The sequence below is a fragment of the Mchenga conophoros genome, linkage group LG18 (genome assembly GCF_057382185.1).
Source record: "Mchenga conophoros isolate Kocher_MC1m ecotype Shallow Benthic linkage group LG18, M_conophoros_male_GT1.1, whole genome shotgun sequence".
NCBI lineage: Eukaryota > Metazoa > Chordata > Actinopteri > Cichliformes > Cichlidae > Mchenga > Mchenga conophoros.
Genome location: NC_140543.1, coordinates 17,714,546 through 17,736,475, shown reverse-complemented (window position 1 = coordinate 17,736,475; position 21,930 = coordinate 17,714,546). Strand labels below are relative to the sequence as shown.

Sequence of the window (21,930 nt, the reverse complement as noted above, 5' to 3'; positions counted from 1 at the left end):
ATAAAAAACTGTACGCTACAACCAGGAATAACATAAAAGTGTAGGGTGTATCTATCACAGAACAAAACAGCAAGAGAGAGAGGGAGAAAAATGAAAGATCCAAATTCAAAAGGAAGCCCCAAAATAATGTGCTTCAGCATCTATGTGTAATCAATGCTTGGCACACGAGCATGCGATTTTGGCTTACTTTGTCTCCCGTTACAATGGGACTGAAACGGGGGAAAAATATAATGATCATCATTAAGCAGACATACCAACATCAGTGGTTTTGATGGGCATGGAACTGATGGGAGTGTTTTGTGACAATACTTGTAATTACAGCCAAATGTACTAATCAAAAGTGAGGGAAGTAACCAAAAAAAATGTCACTGCAGACAATTAAAAACACTGACACATTCCTTCCCAATTCCTCGCTCTGGCACAGAATCAAGTGCCCCGCTTTTGATGGTTCCAAGTACACAGGCTGCTCAGAACAATCTGATTAAGGTGCAAATAAAAAATGCATCAATCCTCTGCGGCTGCAGTGCCTCAAAGTACACTCAAATAATCTGTTACACAGCTCATCCGGCAGAAAAGGTGTCGTTATGAGGCTTTGGGGGAAGGACACACCATTTGAGTTACTGTGGAAGTGAAGAAATGTGTCAGTCAAAGTGTCCGTGCGCTGCCAAGAATATTCAATGAGTTCCATACGAGGTGTTTGAAACACCTTTTTCAAACTTCAAGGGTAAAACCACTGAAGAAGAACTCAGCAACCTTGCTACATAACAGCTCTCCACTTCTCGAGTGTGGCGACAACAATGTGTGCTAATAAATTCAACACATTCATAAGCTGAATAATAAGTGGCTTCTTGAAAGGTTGACTAGCAGCACATTAACGCTACTTTCTGCCGTGCAACTCCATGGTAACTCACCTTGTGAACAGTGAAAGCAAAAGAGAAGGAGCAGGAGGCAGTGAAACACCGGACACCTCCGCAGTGCAGAAGCCATTGTGTTGCTGTATGCAAACGATCCAGGAGCCTGATGGCTAATAGTGCTGGTTCGGCGAGTTGCGGAGGGAGAGCTGAAGGCTGAAGCGACGTCAACGATCAGTAGTTCTTGGAGAAGCCTCGCCAGTCATTTTTTTCCATCTGGAAAAAAAGGGGAGAAAAAAGAGAGGAAGATTGCATAAAAATGGAGGAAGTTGGTGAGATCTATGAGATCATTAGCGCTTCGCTGGTTTAATTGGCGTAATTTCTACAATCTGCATCCTACACCAGTTCATGTGTGAGTTGCTTGTTAAACGCAGTCAAGCAAATATCTAAACACCACAGGAGGAAAAAAAGAGAAGATCCTGACTGCTGTTTGATTGAGCAAACAGAGCATTTCTCTGATTTCAAGTTTCACAGAAATATTCAAACTTTATTCTCAAAACGATTTCGAGAGCAGCGGCATGAAAGCGTGTAGCGCGCCTGATGCTCTGCGCTTATTTAGCACGCGGCGGCATGTTACGACTAAATGTTTACACTGCCTCATTCTCCCACTCGTCCCCGTTCCACCTTCCCCATTTACTCCCAGGATCCCCGCGGGAGAAACCTTGTCACTCCGGCAACACGCTCGCAAAGGACGCCGTTAGAGACACAGCTGCTTTGAGAGCTACTTTTGTCTCCTTCCTTATCGAGGGGTGGCAAAAACAGGCCTTTGTCTGCAAAAGCAGCGAAAGGTTAGAGCCTGAGACAGACTAACACGGCAGACAGATAAGCTGCTTACCAAAGTCAAACACCGAGGATGGGTGAGTTGTGTCATATGTGAAATTACGCACATACACACACAAAAACTCATATGGACTCATTCATGCACAAATGTACAGCAAAGGACGTGGATACGCACACACAGGAACTTCCACACACCTACACAAGCATGCAGGAAGATCTTGTTTATTTCTTGGCGGTTGCCATCTAAGCATCTCCCCACGACATGCACACATATCCACACAAACTTTGCAGCCGTCGCTATGCAAAGGAGAGCGAATGCTTCCTGCTTCTCAACGCCGCTCCTTCAGAGCCACCCGTCAACCGCCCTGATTATTTTATAATGAACCTAAATTTGAGCAGCAGAGCAGTCAGCTCTGATCGCTCTCTGGGCCTCACTAATGCGCCTGGATATTTTTGGCAACACAAAAACCCACAAAACATGGAAAGCTTCCACATTAGCATACTGAGCAATAATGTTTCTTTTCCAAATATTTATTTATAAGTGACTTATGTATGTATGTATATATATGTATATATTGTACTATTCTTAGTTAGCGTATTGTCTGTCTTGTCTTAATGTTGGTTTAAAATGGAGCACTGTAACAAAAAATAATTTCCCCCAGGGATCAATAAAGTATTCTGATTCTGATTCTGATTCTGATTTAAGCCACTATTAGATTCGTTCTATACGTGTCCAAAGCCTGGTGGAGGGATAACAGTTTAACAAAAAAAGCCTCCACCTAGCCTGTTGGAGCCGGATCGTATTTATTTTAATTTGAGGTCATCCTGGCCGAGCAGTTGTGCTGCAGAGTGTGCACCAAGGAAACTCGCACACACACTCACTCGGCTAGCTTATAATTTATCAGTTAAAGTTGGGTGGCTTCGTGGGATTGTGGTTTTATTTGTCTTCCAGTTGTTTACCTGCCAATGGCGCCAAACCAGATCAGGTAAGGGCCACAGTGGAGGGGACTCGCTCTCCTCCATGGGAGAGCTCACACCACGTCTACTCAGGCTTCTCATAATCTCGGATCTTCCACCAGCTCCAATACCGGGCAGAGCATGTGACGTCTTCCACAGCAATTTATCATCCACAAATATGAGTCCTGGGGGCCACGGAGTAACCATAATGGTGGCTGACAGGAGGAGATTGCAAACTGTTGGGGGGTGGAAAGGAGGGGCACCCCCCTGCCCCTATGGCCCGCTGGGCCTGCTGAGCCACTCGGCCCCTCCAGACACCAGGGGGCGAGAGCCCGCCAGGCCTCGCGGCTGAACGCTCGCCCTCACCACCCTGGGGTTCTTTCTCCCGATCAGCCGTCGCCCTGCTGAGTAACATGTCTCCTTTCTCCCTTAAGCTGGTGCAGGACACAGCCATGCTCATCTTCCTAAAAACACAGTTTTGTTTGGTGGGATTTCTGCACTGAATCGGTCCGGACTTGAGATAAAGGGATTAGGCGATTAACACTGAGATGCTTTACACAAGCGCTGACAGACGTATCATAATTTCACATCAGGGGATGCAGCGGGGAAGAGGGGGTTGACGTTTGTCTAAGGGGAAGGGTGGGGGGCTAAGATGATCTCGAGCAGAAAATGATTTTAAGAGGTAAGTGAGGCATCGTTAACCCCTCGGAGATCGTGCCGAGGAATTATGTACACCCACCCCCCACCTCGAAGCCGGGGAATTGAGGTTACTTGTTACTCGGCCAGTGATTTCTGCATAATGATAATCATGCTCCACAGAGGCCGATATGTTAAAAAAAAAGGGAACACAGTTATGACTAACTGTCACCACCTACACTACATCTAATGAGCTCAAAGATATAATATACACCAGGAGACAAATGACACAAAAGTTATTAATTTTCATCTGCGTTTTTAAGCTCCTCTTCCTACAAAAATACAAGGAAATCTATTCCCTGAGGTTTTTTCCCCCCTCTCTCCCTCCCCGTCCTCTATTAACAGTATATCTTTCTGGAAACGAGACAAAAAACTTCACCAATGAAATGAAAAATGCTATGCAAACATTCACGACATCTGTTTTTCTTTTGTCTCTTACACACACACAGTGTGGAGACCCAGGGAGAGAAATCTATCATCAGTTAGGATAATGGAGAAAATCACAGTCCACAGCAAATTTTTCACATCAGCCTGATAGAAATAATAAGCAAGCATTGAAAAAAGGATGGCGAGCAATTAAAACATAATTAAAATAAATGGATGGAAGGAGACAGCCCACATGTCTTCACATGAAATACTAGGCTGTGTGTAACAGCCAGCTGAATGAATGTGAGGCTCCTTTGACAAAGCTTGTATCTGCTTCACTCAAGCTGGAGAGGCGTCCAGTGAAAGAGAGTGGGAGAAGAGGGGGAGTTTGGGAGTTTCTAAGCCGGGAGGGACTAAATAGATGGGAGAGGGAAGAGGAGAGGAGGAGAAGAATGGAAGGGGGAGAAAGAAAGGGGCGGTGGGGTCACCGAGGAGGATTGACAGGCTGTGAGTATGGCCTGACCTCCTGGGTTTGCCTCCAAGTTTTCTCCACAGGCTTAGCGAAGACAAAAATAAAGCCCAGGAATGTTAATTTATTTTCAATTGTCAACGCCGAGAAGAGAGATAAAGAGCGCATACATACATATCAAGTACGAGCGGAACAAAACTAATGCGCAACTCCAAGTGTAAGCTCAAAACCTACAAGTGAAATAGAGCCGCGGCCCTGTAGAGCTGGATCTTCCCAACACAATGATCCGTCTTCCACTCTTTGAATAACTACTAATTTGAAGAACTTTCTGGCCCGCCCCTTTGCCCTACATTCAGGACAAAAAAGAGAAAGGAAAAAAAAAGAAAAAGACACACATGTGAGAGGAGAATTTGAAACATCAGAAAATTGTTGATGAGCTAGAAGTGGAAGATGCGAACTACAGGAACTAAGAAAACAGAGCCTCCAGACACTCGTTTTTTTTTCTGTCCTCGGTGCGCCCTGATGTTCCCAAGGAACTCTTTTGTCATGACAGTCCTATCAGGGCTGCGCTTTCAACCCCTGCAGCGACATGATGTCATTTCCTTGGCTCCACCAGTGATGTAGGGAAGTTGCCGTCAACTGCCAGAAATAGAGACGCGGTGACACCGGGCGCAGTCTGCAGAGCGTGCTTTATCAACACTGCTGATAAGATAAAGCACTGTTAGGATTAACAGGCAGTAAACAGGGGGGTTTACAGCCTCACACAAGGAAACAATTAAAGACACATATCTCAAATAGAGCCGAATCTTCCTTTTTTTGTCTTCAGCTGCCGTTCTGTAAGCACAACAAGAACTTACAGTTTTCAGCTTTACAAATGTTTGTTCTTTTAGGTGTTTTCGGTGAATGCTGTTCGGGGAGTCGGACGTAGAAAAGCGTAAGAGCAGTTTAAGTACTTAAATATGCTTACGTATATTAGTAAACATGGAGCCGCAGCAATAAATAGTAGCAAAATATTCAGATGATCTCTTAAATCGTTAAAGCGCTGGTTCCAGATGTGGCTCAAATGTTGACGTTTGCGGGTTTTCGAAATCTTGTTTTGGCTAAACAGATAAGATTTTTGACGATTCGCCCAGACGTAACAGCAAATTTTTTGAGTTATTTTTTTATCTCTAAAAGCAGAGAAAAGGAAATGATAGAGCGGTAGGTTGCTTTGCTTCGTGACGCACGGATGTTGGGAAGTTTGCTTGAATGTTTTGGCAAATGAGTGTGTTTTCACACGCTAATTTTTTGTGAAAATATGTCTTTGCATGAGTTCCCATTAGGCTGCACGTGCTACTTATTCCCTCATAATTACAACAGGCTCAGTGCCCATAAATAATTCATATGTCAACAGGTAGTTTTTTTTTAAAGATGGTTTGCAGATGACGAGGTCAAAAACGTTCCTGTAACATGTAAATATGCAAAGCTGCAATTGAAGGCAGCTCCACTTTCTGTCTTGTTTTCTTTTTGGGATAAATGGCTCCAGATTAAAAAGAGACCTTTGTGGATAGCATGCTTTTAAGTAGAAATGGTCGTCGGTGCAGCTCAAAAAGTGCAAACACACACATATACACAAACACACAAAAAGAAAACCTGAAAGGTGCAAAGCTTCACTATTTTATCGAGAGAGCACAACAGTTGGTGTGTTCAGCGGCTCTTGGCCAAAAGATTGAGCCAGTAGATAAGATAGAGTGCCAGCGGGCAAATGGACATGGTGAAACAGAGAGGGGTGAGCAAAGAAGCTTAGCAAAGTGAAGAGAACAAAGAAGACCCGGGCTGAACAGCCAGGTTAGTGTCAAGCAAAATGAAGAGAGGATGGTGTGTAGCTTTCAAAAAGAGCCGTGCGGGGGAGCAGACACTTGGATAAAGGGTAAAAAGTGGAATCTTCTGTTGACGCCGGTAGTTGAAATCACCTGTCAACAAATAAGGACAGCTGCCTAAAATAATTACCATCCCCGGTCTGCTTTGTCTGTCAACGATCAAATTAACACCTAACAATTATTTTTACCACAGCTTATGAAATGTCACCGATAAAAAAAAAAGCTTCCAGTTGAGTCTAACGGTGACGATATTGAAACAAGCAAAAAAAAAAAAAAGTGAGTGATGTGAAGCTGTACACACAAAGAAGAGTGAGGACTTCCAAGTGTCCTGAGTAGATTTAAGATTAGTTCTGTGTTTCTAAAGCGAACAAACAATATCTCAATCGAACAATTTCACTGGGTTTTGATGAATTTGTTTGGAGTATCAAAAGAAAAAAAGGCTGCGAGTAACAGGAGTAACAGAAAATGATGTTTTGCTCCAGTCTGCATGTATATTGCATTGTTTGTTTGGGTCTTCGGGGGACTGTGTGTTTCCACACTGTAATTCTTTAGAAAAATGTGGCTTTGAAAGATTCATTTGAGACAGCGAGCGCTTCTCTTGCTTCTTTCTTCTTAATTAATCTTCATGTTTGAGAAGCTACGGCAGTGCATGTTCAGCATTCTGCTTGATAACCGATTTAAACAACTAATACATTATCAAAATTGTTGGGAGATTCATTTTCTGCCAAGAAAACGGCTTTAATGAGCCATCGCTTCAGCACTGGCTTTATCATCACTGCTGTGACGCTCCCCGATTCCCCCAGTTGACCCCGGATCTGTAAAAGCTACATCATACCACACGTATTTGAAGAGATCAAAGAAAAACAGAGGGAGACAATGACCGAGGTGTCAGTTTTATTCACTGATATCTGGCTACAGGCTACTACTGAGCGCCGTAGCTGTTCCTGCTTGGCACCAAAATGAATAGGCTGACCTCAGAGCAGTTGGTTGAGCAGTAGGGTCGCTGGAGAGGAGCAGAGAGCAGCTTGACACTGACACGAAAAAGAGCGGTTTCTCCTTTCAATCAGTCTCTTCATAAATTTACTGAAGGCCTCACTTCTCACCTCCTCCACGCATAATGCTAGCACTCCGCCCCCCAACCCGTTCGCTCTTTATCCACACACAAACACACCCACACACCTCGTACAGCATTAAAGCTGCATTTCTTTTACGAGGGAAAACGCGATTGGCCTGGCAATATCACCCCCCACCCCTCAACCTAACCTTACTACACACGAGCAGCGCATTCACAACAGATTCATTCACTTTCAGCATGTTTCCACTGGGTGATATGTTGATGTTCACACCTTTTCGCAGGGGGGGGGGGAGGTTGCGCACTGACTCGATGTTAAATTTTTACACACTGTAGCTCCATTCAGACTGCATTAGGTTTTAGTAGGATGTTAACCGCTAACACACAACATCTGTGACATTAATGAACAACATGCAGGCGAGGAGTGACGGCGCAATCAGCCTCCAGCTTTGCAAAACTTCATTCATGTGTTGCCATCAAATCGAAATAATCCAGCATTAATTTCCACCTCTGACAACAACTTGTTTAAACAACGAGAAAGGAGAAGAAATCCTACATGTGGCCCGAAGTGATCTCAGCTTTGGGGTCTGGGCCAGAACAGACCAAGGGGAGAGGCACGCTATTTTGCAAACTATCTGAGGGTTGTCATTTCGGATATAGGCCCGGCTTAAGGTGTTATCAAGAGTTTATTTCTACTCGCCACTGGTAGGTCAAACCACTAAAAGCCACACAAGTTACTGACACGGCAAGACTCAGATGGGGCTGAAATATACAGACATGCTCCGTTTTAAACGGCATTTAAGTGAACATTTAATCCGTGAGATATTTTAATATAAGAAAAAGAAGCTGCAATTTTAACAGTATGTCTCGGTGTTTTTACATGATAAATGTGTAAAGAGACAGAAAAAGTTCTGGTAGCCTTGCTATTATAAATGGAGGGCAGCTTAGTGCCCAGCATTTATATGTAATATTTTAACTGTGGATCCACTAAAGTAAAACTAGAAAAACTGGCTTTTTTCTGTCATTTCATTGTTTATTACTACTTTGGCATAGTATGAATGGGAATACTGTGGAGTCTTTATCAACAGGAAAAACTGTAAAACCTCAAAACCTATGCAGTCCTCACATTTTCCAAAGCTTTCCAGTGGGCCAGATTTGAATCTTTCCCAGGCTGATTCTGGCCCCTGAACCTTATAGTTGACACCCCAGTAGTAGATGTTACAGTAAAAGAAGCTTTAAAAAAATTCTCTGGCACTGATATGTTTTTTTATTAAGTGAGATGGCACATGTAGGCACATTTAGATATTTAAATACATCTAACATGTTCCTTTACTGCAAATTACTGCATCACTACTTGTTTGGCCAAGCAAAGATAATATAGATTCAGATATAAGCATTTCTATATCAATTTTTATATATATATTATTAAAAAATGTTAATAATAGTATGTTGCTATTGATCAAACGTATGCTTCTGTCTGGTCTTTGATGCCGATCCGTTTTGGCACCTTTTTAAGAGAGAGAATATTTAGAGTAAAATAAAAGAGCAGAGTTCTCAATTTTTTTTTTCCTAACCTCTACTAGCACATCCTGTCTCGCTAGACTACCGATCAGAGAGCAGGGGTGTAGCCTGACAAGTAAAAGTCAGAGCAAAGGTATTCTCTTCATCTCACTCGGGTTTTCTCAGCTGGACTGTCAAAAAGAAAGGAATCATTTTTGCATTTAAATCAAAGGAAAGACTATAAAAGGGAAAGTGTTTTGACTTTTTTCTAAATGAAAGGAATCATGATTATTGATTATATGTCTACTTTGTCATCTGGCACAGTCGCATTAGTTCATTATTTAGTTTAATTATTACTGAATAAAAAGTTAACTTTGGATTAAACCTCATTTAACATTGATTAAAGTTTCCTCTAATCTGCCAGTGGTGCAGTCCCTCCCTCGCTGTGTTTCACCCACAGAGCTGCTACATTAATGTTCCTCACAGAGCCGGATCTTATTTTTAACACAAGGACATGACACTGTACATCACTCAAACAGGCTGTTATGTCTCTCCTGACATCTTGGTTTACACTTCATGCTCGCTGCATTTTCATACAGATTTTAGAAGCTATTTAAAGTTATATGGATTCTCTCAACTGGGAACAATTTAATGCAGTTCCTGCTTTGCCACAACGAGATCTTCATGGCTCACTACACATACTGTGATGTATCTATCCTTGCGGCCTCATCGCGATCCATGTTTGTCCAATTTAAAGTGCATTTAAAGGGCTTTTTTTGGTCAAAAATTCAGTCTGTTTTGCATAATGTGTGTTTGTTCAGCACATGGTGTGTTTCCCCGCTGTGGGACGTCTGTGAGGTCTCTATTAGATCAGGGTCGTAGAAGTCAGTGACATTCACGGATACACATTGATTTTTTGAGATCATCTTGGAGTTTTTGTTTGTTTGTGTGCTCATGATAGGCAGATTTTTAATCACAAATCAGTTTAAAATCAGGAAATCCATATGTCACAGTCACAAAAAGCTGGTGGTGTTTTCACTACTCGTGTTTGAAAACTGGTTCTTTTTCTTTTCTTTAATGCTCGTGTTAAAAATGCAAAATAAAAAATGAAATAGTTATCGGTGTCATTGCCAGGACAGAAAAAATATCAACTTTCTGTGATTCACTCCAGAAGCAAATTCTCTAAAGCGCCTTATTCAATGTAATAACTGAGCTGGGATATATATATATATATATATATATTTCTTAGTTATTATGTAAAACACCAAAGTAAAAGTCTGCATTTGTGTGAACCAAGTTAAACAAGAAGTATTTTTGCTCCTTTTGGTTACTGTTTACAGTTTTAAAAGTGACCTTTGAACTCAACTGTGTCTACATTAAAAACTCACTCAAAACCTTTTTTATTCTCAAAGGCTTGCACTTAATAACTGTTGTGTGTGTGTGTGTGTGTGTGTGTGTGTGTGTGTGTGTGTGTGTGTAGTATGTATGGTAACTTGTATTTCTTTATTTATTCTTTATTTCTTTATAAAGTCTTTTTTGCTGTTTTTTATTACCTTAAGGCACAGTAGAGCCATTCAGGTTTTTATTTTCTTATCTTTTATGTTAAGCGTAACATATTGAAGTGTACTGTGTGAATAAAATTGCCATTTCATTTGCAGATATTGTGAAGTCTTCCTACTCCTATTCCAACAAACACCTACACAATTGCTGTTTTCTGAAATTTCTGGAAACAAAGTCCAATAAACGTACATATATATTTTTTCTGATACTATTACACACTCACTAAACCCCTTTTCTGCATTACAGCCTTTATGAAGTGGGTGGAGGGGGGTTATAACAGAAACGTGCTTTTAGCTACATCCGTTTTAGGTAAAAATACAAAAAATGGCAACTCGGTGTAAATCACAATATGACAAGAAATAAATAAAAAATAATAATAATCTAAAGCAATGAGTCACCTGGCAGAGCATTAACAGCAGGTGTTTTATAATCACTTAATTGTGCTTTTTTATACACGAGATTCAGCAAAACAACACACATGAAACATTTAAAGAAACAATAATGTAGTAAGAAAATTATATTAAATTAAAGGATGCTGAGAATAATTGTTAGGCGCAGCACTAATGTACTAATTTAACCCTAAAATAATCTGATTGATTAAAAAAAGAAAAACAGCTTGCAATAATGAATGTGAACAAGCCAAAACTGTCAAACAATTGCGCTGATATTTAATATTACTGATATACTGACCTACTTTCCAGTGCGCACTCACATAATGCAAATCAAGCACCACATGGAATAGTAAATAACCCTTAAGGACTCCTCTTATATAACTGAAGCTCAGTGACTGGAGACATAAAAAATGTGCTGATATGAGAAAATATTAAGACTATAGCGTGAACGTGTATAATTATAGGACTAAAGCCTCTGACTGGGTGAGAATGGAGGGAGGTGGAAACTGACTCCACACTCTTCTCTACAGGGTTTTCCACAATGTTAAAGGAAGTTTATATCCGGTGACAGGGGAAACCATACCAGGAATTTGATTTAATTCATAAAACCGCCGCAACACGGGGAGCAGCAACAGTAGTCCTGTAAAATTGCCTCATACACCTTGGCCATTACACCACTGTGCGGAGTAATCGTCAGACCTAATGAGTCCCACGAGACGGCTGCCAATGCTATTACGGACCCACCGCCATGTTTAACAGTCGACAGCAGACACATACGGGTTTTCTCTGCAGGTAAACTCATTAGATTTCGAGAAAAACATTTAGCACCGTTTTATTTTGTCTGCGTTTCGATGCCAGGTAGCTAAGTGCAAGTTTATGGCTGAGCACTGGATGAAAGCGATTTGTGCCTGTTCGAATCATGGTGTGCAACATGCGAACTTACGGTTTAGACTTTTAAGCTGTTTACTAGTAAATATCTCAGTTTTTGTGCTTTTGTTCACATCTGATAGGAGCCTGTTTAACCTCACTACCACATTTTTTTTTTTTCCGTCCACGGCACTTTTTATTAAAAGTTTGCTATCTCTTTTTTTTTAGTCCGACTTGAGGATTAGGGCCCGCAGATGGAGCTGTAAACAAAACACTGACATATGATGACCAAGTGTTTTTATTCAATCTGTTAGCAAACAACTGCCTAATTACACATCCAGCAGTTAGAGCCCGGCATTATCATTCATTTGGAGTCGCATTTCTGGCCAATACACCCCTCTCTTTTAGCTCTGCCGTGGTCTCCAAAACTCCCGAGGGAAATATCTGGCTCTTAAGCTGCTAAATGCTCCATTATTGGCTAGTTGCTAAATTTGTCTGTCTGTGGTTTGTTGATGGGCAGGTAGTGTGCGTAGGGTTTTTTTTTTTTCCTCTTTGGTGAAAAACAACTGTCTGCTGCTGCAGTAAATGACACTATGAGAGCAAGTTGCAGGCTGTGAAACCAACACTATAATCTAAAAGATGCTCAACGCTCAGCAAATTGAAGGGATTTCTGAGCACAAGAGCCCACTTTTGTTTTTCATGCAGTCGTTTGAGCCGCTGTGATATGAAATTTTTGATTATTGGATTGTTTTGACCCATGTTTCTTGCGTTTAAATTACTTCACCACAGTTTGGCTTCTTATTTCTTTTAATAGTTTTTAGTTGTCTTTTTTCAAAAATCAGGAAAGACCTTGAAAACAATGCATTATCGCTACACAACCATAACAGTTATGAACAATACCTGGCACAGTGTTGAACATTAATTTTCTTTTCTGTGCCCAGTACCTGCTAATTCAAGTAATGACTGCTCAGACCTGCTACTTTCATGTTCAAATGTGGTGCTTAGTCTCTTTTGAAGCTGACTCATTACTGTATATTCAGCTAAGCGCCATTCATCAGAGAAGCAACTGAAATTTAGTTAGACTTTAATTGAAAAAAGAGCAAAAGAGAAAATTGGGTATGATTGATGGCATGTTAGTTGTGGCGGTGTTTGAGAGAAGCCAGAAAATATGATTAAGTTCACAGACACCCGGCATGTCCCAAAGGGACAGTTTTGGAGCCGAATATTCTTCTGACTCAAGATCTGAATTTTAATCAATGTTGTTTAAAAGAAATAATAATAATGATCATTTCAAACTCCTAGTAATCTTGACTTTGTCTGTTCAAATCTACCATCATTTATTGAAGACTGATTCCTCTGAATTAAAGCACCGATTAGAGAAATCCTTCTGCAGAGATTCAGTATTTCACCCATGCTCAAGCTAATATCTTTTAGCCATATTGCCCACATTCACAACTTGGCTGTATTGAGCTGGAAATGAGCCATGGACTTAATATGCACATACGTGGAGGCCTGGACAGTTTTTGTGCTTGTTTTCTTCACAAATCCTTTTTTTTTTTTTTTTTTCTCAGTATTGGTTTCTATTAATTTGTCCACCCCCTCTGTCTGTTCCTTTGGAAACAAACTCACAGGCATCAATCTACAGCATTTCCAGTGGGAAATGGAAGCTGGTTGGACTTGTTTTTCTCGTTTTCTTTGTACATAATTGCTTTCTTGTGCTGTTCCTGTCTTCGCTGAGACAGTCTCGGGGTTATTATTCAAGAGTGACTATCGCTGATTGAGCTGTAAACTACTTTAAATTTTCATTGTGAAGACGGACCACCGCAGGTTGACGAATGAATGCAACATGACCTCCAACACATCGAAAAAGACTAACGCAGAGCCTCTAAACAGCTGGATGCGTCTCTAAACTCAGAATAGGATTTCTTGCTTTAAATGCACCAAACCTGCGACGATTTGACAAAAGACAGGCTGCTTTTTAAGGCCAAACTTAAGATTTTTTTGTGGCTGAAAAAAAGCAGACGCTAGAATAAAATCCAAAATGTAGCTTCAAGCACAACGCTGCAGATTTCTGCTTGCTAAATTATACGCTTTACCGGTATTTCCACCAGTTCGTCCTGCTCGCTCCATTGTAATGCAAACACGAGGCCCAGTTGAGAGGAGAGAGAATGAATTGGGACAATGATGAAAGTGCGAGCTATAAGAATCAGGACAGCTGTCAGGTTGTGCGGGTGTACAATTAATGGCTGAGGACTGATTTTACTAGAATGCAGCTACGTTTTCAGTAGAGACAGACACAGAGAAGAGCTCTGTGTGTGCAGCAGGTTACACAGTTTGCCATTAAGGGTCAAATGAACAGCTCAGACCTCACTTTCACCAAAAAACTAATTAAGACTCAAGGCTGTGTGGTTTCTGCCTCCAAGAGCATTCATAAATACTGTTTACACTGCCTTGGAGCAGATATGTACCAAAACCTTGAGTGTTTATAGCCACATTTATCAAATTTGAAACTGTGAGAGGACACAAGGACTTCACATTTGGTAAGAGCCTGCTAAAACCATCCGTTAAAGAACTGATCATTATCTTCGTTTTGTATATTATCCCGTCTATGTTATTCATTTATCCATCTGTGTGACATCTTCTTATTGCCTGATTTGTCCAATCAAAAGTCCAAAGCCCAAAACACATCGAATTATCTCTGATTACAAGCGAGAGAAAAGCCAAAAACATCCAGCCAGAAACCAAAGAATGCTTTGTGTTTTTACTTCTCTGGGATAATCAATCAGTTATCACTTTTTATTTGACCGCCTAATCAATTAATCAACTCGTTTCTGCAGCCTTACCCGGGTTACAAACTTTATTTGTCCGCTTTTCTCTCCTGACATCACATCCTGTGTTGACACATGTACTAAACTTGAAGCATGTGTTTCTGCAAAAAAGGAAAGAAATCGCAAAAGGCAGACTTCTGTGTGTATCCTTGCAAACAAAAAATACGCGGCCACCACATCACTTTTCAATGCTTCAAAAAAACAAAAAAAAAAACAAAGAAAAGGCTTCAGTCGATGCAACGCTTTTCTCTGCTGCCAAATTTCCCTTGTGCTGTGGCTTAGCCCAACAGTAGCGTAAAGGATGCATGCTTCTTTTATTTTATTTTCAGCCCCCTGCCTCCGTTTTTCTTTTCCTCCCTCCAGTACATCATTCCTCTGGGTGTTTGTGCGGTGTCCCTTAGTTACCGGATAAGAGACCCAGCAGCTCAGAGAGTTAAAAGCCTGCCCTGTCCCACTCATACGAACAAGACCATCAATAATTCACCCTCATCGGGAAGCATTATCTAACAGCCTTATAAAAATTTCAAGGTTGTGGGTGACAACATGGAACCAGTGAAGAAAGTGCTCCGTAAGAGAGCACTCCAGGTGCCAACAATGTGGGCAACAGATATGTTCAACTAAAGGCAGAGGTACACTCGTCTGCACTATCATGTAAGCCAGTCCCGCAAGGTTGATTTAACCGTTACACGGAAAACACAGAGGTCCCTCTGAAATAAAGGACAGCCACCGCATATCTCCTCTTGTCTCCACCGTGTGTGTGTGTGAGTGTGTTAGTGTGGCACAGAGGTGGAAGCGTTTGCTCGGCTGTATTAACGCCCAGGCTCATTCTCATTGACAGTGAAATCCCTCTAAGCCTAGATCAATTACATCCAGCTCTGCTGTAATTAAAATGTCCTAACAAAGGTCTTAGGAGCACAGGACAGAAACCTACCCATTCAAAATAAGCTCGGTCCAATCTATAGCAATAACCCCAAGAAAATAGTTTAAAGCTTCCTTTGGTGATAAGCACATGCACAAAGTGTCCACGCACGGCTGCTGCTCGGCTCAAAACAACCCCAGTTTATCCTTTAATGAGATCAAGATATGATTTAAGATGTGAAAAGCACACGGGCTCGCATTAAGCACAGTTAGCAGTAATATTTTTAATCATTGCAAGTACATAGTATAAAATACTAATTAATCCATGAAATAAAAAGCTAAAACAAACCCGTGCACGTGCTTGTTTGGTAGCCCCAACTACTAAGACAACTAATTATTTGTTCTCTTAAGTACATCTGATGCTTGACTATGCTCTGCTGAGAAATGACAGAATGCTTATGAGTCTCCTAATTAAAACTCAGCAGTGGAGTGATTAGCAATCACAACTCCACTCTTCAAATATCAAGATCTGGTTTGCTTGGCTGATCAACAACAGGCTTCCTTCTCTCACTGCAACCCTGAGAGCCTGCAGCCCCTCTCAGTGTGTATTAAGGAGGCTTTTGAAATGTCGGAAATCAGCAAGAAAGGGCTCAGCTGAATTTTGAGTTTTATATTGCTCTTCTTCTCTCTTTTTTTGCCAGAATGCCATTTGCATTTCTTTTTCCTTCTTTCTTTCTGTCTCTTTTTTAATATTGACTGCCAGCAATCACAAAATAGATTACACACTGACGGTGATGAACGCCTAAATGTTTTTGGTTTCACAAGCTAATTCATCATGCTACGAAACCCGAGTAAGAAGAAAAACATCAATAACATCACTTATGGTAACCAGTTAAATTAAACTTGAAAGCTGCTCCCTCATTGCGCCGATGAGGGGACTGTTCCTGACACGGAGAGCGCAAGATGGCTGACTGCACTGACACATTGTGAAAGCACGCCTCGCAATCCTAGGTAATAGATTCTCTTTGCTGTGCGACTCCCACCACTCCTCATCTTCTGTGACAACGCCTGCCAATCAAAGCCCGAGGAACGTTCAAGGGCTTTGACAATATCTCCTCACCTTGAAAATACATTGGCTTCATCACAAGGCACCGAGTGACACCAAGTAGGCATCAAATAGCCATTAGACATGGGAGACAAAGAGCCGGCGCACTACAGGTGATCCCGTGCCTCTCTCCTCTTATTTTTCTTTTCTTTTTTTCACCCAATGTAGCAAAACAGCTCCTTGAAAAATTGGCATTCAAAGTATTCTTTCTGTACATAAAGACACAACAAGAACAAATGCCAGCAATACCGTGGGAGGTGACATTTAAGAGTTGGACAGAAAATGCACTGCATGAGAGCACTAACGGTGGAAGCGTTTTTATGATCATTTGAAGGAATCTGCAGCAAAATTGAAGGAAGTGAAAGAACCCCAATATTATGTTCAATTTAGCTTTGTAATACACTAAGTAGCTTCTCGGGAAGCAAATGCTCCTGTGATGTTTGTGCGAAAGCACTTAATAGCAGAATTCGTGCTGTCCATCACGCGCGGAGGCCATGACGATTACTCATTTGGAAAATAAAACATGGGTGTGGGTGTATACCTGGTCCGATCTCTTTGAGGAATAACGATGTTACCCCACATCAGCTGACTCATTTCCATTTTTATGTGATTCATGAATACCATGAAGGATGAACAAGGAGATCTTTCTGCAGTGAAGCATGGCCTGAGCTTCAATTTCTGGGATAATTATATGATACTATTTAGGAATTTGAAGAAGAGAGAAGCGCTTCCTCGGCTCAAGACAGATGACCTGTCAGATACACCTAATACCAACACAAAGCCTTCAGCCTTTAATCTGCACACTTCCTGTGACCTATACTGTGGCAGAACCAAATAAAGAACCCTATCTTCGTATCCCCCTGAGACAGAGCAGTGTCCTAATATGCTAATGCCAGCCAGTGTTGGAGAAGAAGCTCTGAGGGCTGCCCAGACAGCACAGGTCAGTGCTAATCTTCTGATATATGGAGCTTAAAGACCTGGGACACATCCATCACATGCCGCTGACGGCTCCCCTACTGGGCGAGATCTGCACACTCCAAAGGGTTAACACACACCCCAAAGAGACCTCTGACGATCCATCACTCAAGAACCGGTCTCTGTTTGAGCAGAGTCCCCTAACAACACAGAGGAGGTAGCTTTCTCCGCGGTGAGCGCATCTACAGCCAGCGTGACTACTAGACCTAAGTGCCAAGCCTCTGTTGATCATTAAACATCCATTTTTAAACCAGTGGGGGAAAGTTAACTGTCATTTTAAACGCAGGAGGTGGTAGTATGGGAGAGAATTTTTCTCCCTCAGATCTCAGCGAAAAGGAGCGAGACCATATATCTATCCATCGGGTTAACTACCCTAACACATAATCATTCGTTCCAGTCATCTGTCTCTTTATTTTTGAGGCGAGCCACAAAATGGCTATGATAGGATTCTGCAGCGAGTGAGAAACTCACCCCGAAGCACTTTGTTAAATAAACAAAATGCCCTTTGCTTTCTTCTTTTTAAGCCCACACTCCTCTGTTGTGCATTTTCCTCCCTCCTTCTGGCTAACAGGCAAGAGTACCGCTTCAATGTGAGCATCACCGGTAAATATCAGGTTTGGTGTCAGCCCCTAAGATTCAGACACTACTCTCCAGACCTGAGACCATTTTGCAGCAACACTCAGCCAGGACAAAATCCATCTTAGAAGGAGCACTGATGTCAAATCCCTCCACTGATAGCAACCTCAACAGAGCAGAATGCATGTACTTCTCCTCTTCAGCAGCTTTTTAATAATTTGAAGAACCGGGCTCGGCTCAGCACACCGCAGCATGGTTTCTTCCCACTCTTGTTTCTTTCCTGACTCACCAAACTCACCACAGTTGCTGCTGCCCTGTCCTCCTACACATACACAATGAAGGCAGCCCTGCTCTCTGAGCTTTGTCAGAAGCCATTGTAGACAACACAGGAGTAAGTCAGTCCTAACAGGGAAGGAGAATTCAACCATTCATGAGAAAAGCATCTAAAGTGTGCTTCTCCACTAAAATGAATATAATCCCACCTGCGCCCCTCTCAGACCTTCTTCCTGTCCATTTGTTTGTCCAACTTTTTCGCAGCGAGCCAGTCAGAGGAACAGAACAAGTCAGCTGTCAAACCCGCCTGCCGTGAGTGAAGATGGCAGGTGAAGTCCTGCTTTATCCACCTCCGCCCCCCCCCACCTCCTCAGACTTCTCTATCCTACTCTTTGGTTCAACACGGAAAAGTGGCCTCCTACTCTCGCCTCTTTCACAAGTTTTGTGATCATATTTTGTCCAAACATAGGAAGGAGAGGAAGCAGCGAGGTCTCTCCTCTTGAAGGTTGGGAAGTGGTTGGCTCATGTTATTACCCAGGAGCAGGATGACCACGAAGGGGCCACCGACCCCTACCGCGCTTCCAATGGCATTTCCATTCCCTGTCTCTGTGTAATAACATCTCACACACTGCACTTTCTTTCACTATTAACCTATGCTGATCCTATTTTCAAAGTAAGGGCACGCACAAAGCATAGAAATGGCTTTTTTTCCCCCGTGTCTCTCCTTCTTTGCAGTGCAAACGTGCGAGTGTTTATTTTCATCTACTTAACCTGCCTAAAATTGCTGTGAACATTAGGCCACGTATCCTCACACAAAGGGAGGAGAAGGGAAAGGGGGGGGGAAAAAGACGAATCCATCAAAATAAACAGCGTCTTGCCGCATTCCTTCTCTGACAAACAACAGCTGCACAGAATTGGAAATAAATATTATCTCTGCGACAAGAAAAACAACACCGCTAGGTTCTCGAGAGTCGTACACAAAGCTTGAACGCTCCGTGTCATTACATCTACGCTCGCTCGGTTTTGGAATTAAACCATTTATTTTGTCAGAAAGCGACTGAAAGCAAATTGATTTTGGAGCCTTTTTAGATGCAGGCCGCGGTGACCAAAACGGCAGTGAAAAACAAGCAAACATATTTTCAGCAACTTCTGTTCTTTTCTTTTTTTCCCCAATCGCCATGATTGCTCTGATGGTGTCCCATTCTCCTAAAGAGGTTGAAACACAGATCTTTGTTCCTGGTCTACGCTCGCCCCGAGAAATACTGAGCGAAAATGTTTTAACAGGCAAAATCTTTTTTAACATGACCACGTCTCTGAACGGCGTCCAAAATTTCCGCTAAATACGCGGCTTTTGGTGTTAAGCTTACGGCCAGCAAGTTCTCCCAATCCACACTAAATCTGTTTCCAAGACAAACACTTGCCTCTCGCACACACACATAAACCATGACCAACTGCAGTGTCCAGCAATCCTGTCACTAGCTTCCACCAGCAACAGCAGCAGCAGCAATTCTCTATCAGAACAAAACTGCTTAGAGGAAGGGGGCTGGTAGCTCAAGTTCTCCCTATTGAAATGCAGACACTTTGATATGGAAATTGGCAGTTACAAAAACCCGCTAGAATTCACACTAGCATGCACTGAAACCATTTGCGCAATGTGAGATGAGATGGCACTTCCTCCCAAGAAAACACAAGACAAATGGACTAAACCAGCATGTCTGGGGTGGGCGAGAGATGGAGTGGAGGTAGAGACAGGGTAGAGGGAGGCAACAGACCATTTGTCCCCCTCCTCCTCCTCCCTTCCCCTCCTTCTCCTTGAATTCCTACCATTCACTGTCCAAGCACTTGTTTCAAGACACAGACCCCCCCACCCCCCGAACTGAGGCATTTTTTTTTTAAGCGCAACATCTATATTCAACAGTAAAGCCTCCTATCGGCAGGGGAGGAAGTGACCTTTTCATCTTCAGCAATCACTGATGGGTACGTCAGTATTAACCAGACGCTCTGAGCATCATCCCAGCCGAGGGAGACTTTTTTTTTTGTCTTTGACCGACACGACACAAAAAAACTTATCCGCCACGGCCCCAAAATATGCCTGGATTTGTCTGGTGGCGAGACAATTAGTCACACTGTGCATATAGCTTATATAATGCTGCAGTTTTTCCTTTCGCTTTTTCCCCCCCTTTGTAGTTCGTGACTGAATTGTGAATTTTGTCAGGTTTCTTTTAAGGCCAGCTCATCCATACTTTTCTGCATGAAGCTGTTATATAAGCATATGAAAGGGAAGCTCTCAGTTTCCCCAACTTAGCTTATATAATGTTGCACCACCATCCTGATCTGGTATAGACAGTATGGATTATGTGCAAACGTTATTTAACCTTCCCACGTCTGCCCAGCACAGTCATGCTCTCCTCTGGCTTCTTGCTTTAGTCTGTGCCTCCCTATCTCTAAAAGCTTCATGTGAGATTGGGAGATGGTGCCTGTAAAAACTGTGTGTGTGTGTGTGTGTGTGTGTGTGTGTGTGTGTGTGTGTGTACGTGAGAGACAGAGAGTGTGAGTGTGTTTGTGAGTGTGTCCCATCATCACACATGGCTGACTCTGGTCTGTGAATTATACATGCCCTGTGAAATGATCTTATTTTATAGCCGCAAAATGGAGAAGTAAATGGAGACAGTAACTGACATCCAACTACTTAGCTCCTGGTGTCCTGGACTGGGTGGAGATGTTTGTGTGAGCGCTCTCTTTTTTTTTAAAATATCACTCTTGAATATCCTATAAATATAAATCAACTTCTCTTTGTTTTTTCCTTATGAAGAAAAACAGGCTTCAGCTTCATGCTAAGGGATTTTCTTGTCATGTGTGAATCTTGATTAAAAGAAAATCCCATTTGTAATGTGAAAACCCAAGAACTGTCATAGAATAATCGTTTTTTAAAAAAAGCACCTCTCAGTGGGTATTTAAGGTAAATTACATGGGATTATATATACATCTCAGTAACTAAGCAACTTCACATTAATTTAAAGTCTGGATGCGAAAGCCACCTAAAAATAACGTCGCCTATACTCTGGGCTTTATATTGATCCCATCACCACAGTTTTAAACTACCGGAGGAGCCCGTGGGCCCGTTTTCTGACATTTGCCTTATCCTATCCTGGGAGTGTAAATAAATGGTATTGATTCAGCGAGACATAACCCAGCATCTCCCCTGAAAGACTCAAAACATCCGCTTTTAAAGGCTACTTACAGAGGGTATACGCCGTGCCAAAATACGGATCCCGGCGCGGAATGTGAATCTCAGATCAACACCAGGAGCCCCCTTCTTCTTCTTCTCCGTCTCTCCCTTCTTTTCTTTTTCAGAAGAGGCCCCCAGAAACTAAACAGCGGGTCGCACAAAGACGGCTGGGGTTCGGCTGCATGCTCCACTTTCCTCACAGTGGAAGAGAAAGGTGGGGTTTCCCGTGCCAGGTATCTATTCTTCTTCCAGCCAACGCGCCCGGGACCGGACGAATAGCTCCATGGCGAAGGGTCTGTTCAAAAGTAATGATCGTTACTCCCCCGCCTCCTCCTCCTCCTCTTGTGCATGCACCCAGGCTCCTTCCGACGGGAGCGCTACGGATAGACTGCATAAAAAAAGGGATCACTTCAAGGAGACTGAGTTGCGCCCCAGTCTCGTTTAAAAAAATCAAACTCCGAGCTCTGCTCCCGCACTGCTAAGTCTTTCTTAAAGTCTCCAGCGGTCGGGTTCGCAGATAAAGCACGGAGGGGGCTAATAGGACTTCTTCAGGCTGGTTTTCAGTGCGTTCCCTCGGTTGTTCCCTCTGCGCCTTATCCACACGCCGTGCAGACAGTCGGAGCTACAGCCGGACTGGAGGCAAACAAGGCGAGGAGA

At 42.4% G+C, this 21,930-nt stretch overlaps 1 protein-coding gene across 8 annotated transcripts in view; it reads right to left on the bottom strand.

The window, feature by feature from the left end:
* The window catches only part of adgrl2b.1 (adhesion G protein-coupled receptor L2b, tandem duplicate 1), a 92,030-nt gene extending 70,100 nt beyond the window's left edge, over positions 1 to 21,930 (bottom strand). For 4 of the 8 annotated variants that reach the window (XM_085255935.1, XM_085255937.1, XM_085255938.1 and 1 more), the window contains exons 1-2: positions 21,286 to 21,930; positions 912 to 1,127 (exon numbers count right to left, since the gene is read on the bottom strand). In XM_085255935.1, coding sequence (XP_085112061.1) covers positions 912 to 987 — 76 coding nt within the window. In that variant the 5' untranslated portion in view covers positions 988 to 1,127; positions 21,286 to 21,930. The remainder of the gene's footprint in view (positions 1 to 911; positions 1,128 to 21,285) is intronic. The other 4 variants (XM_085255930.1, XM_085255932.1, XM_085255931.1 and 1 more) reach the window with 1 other exon arrangement.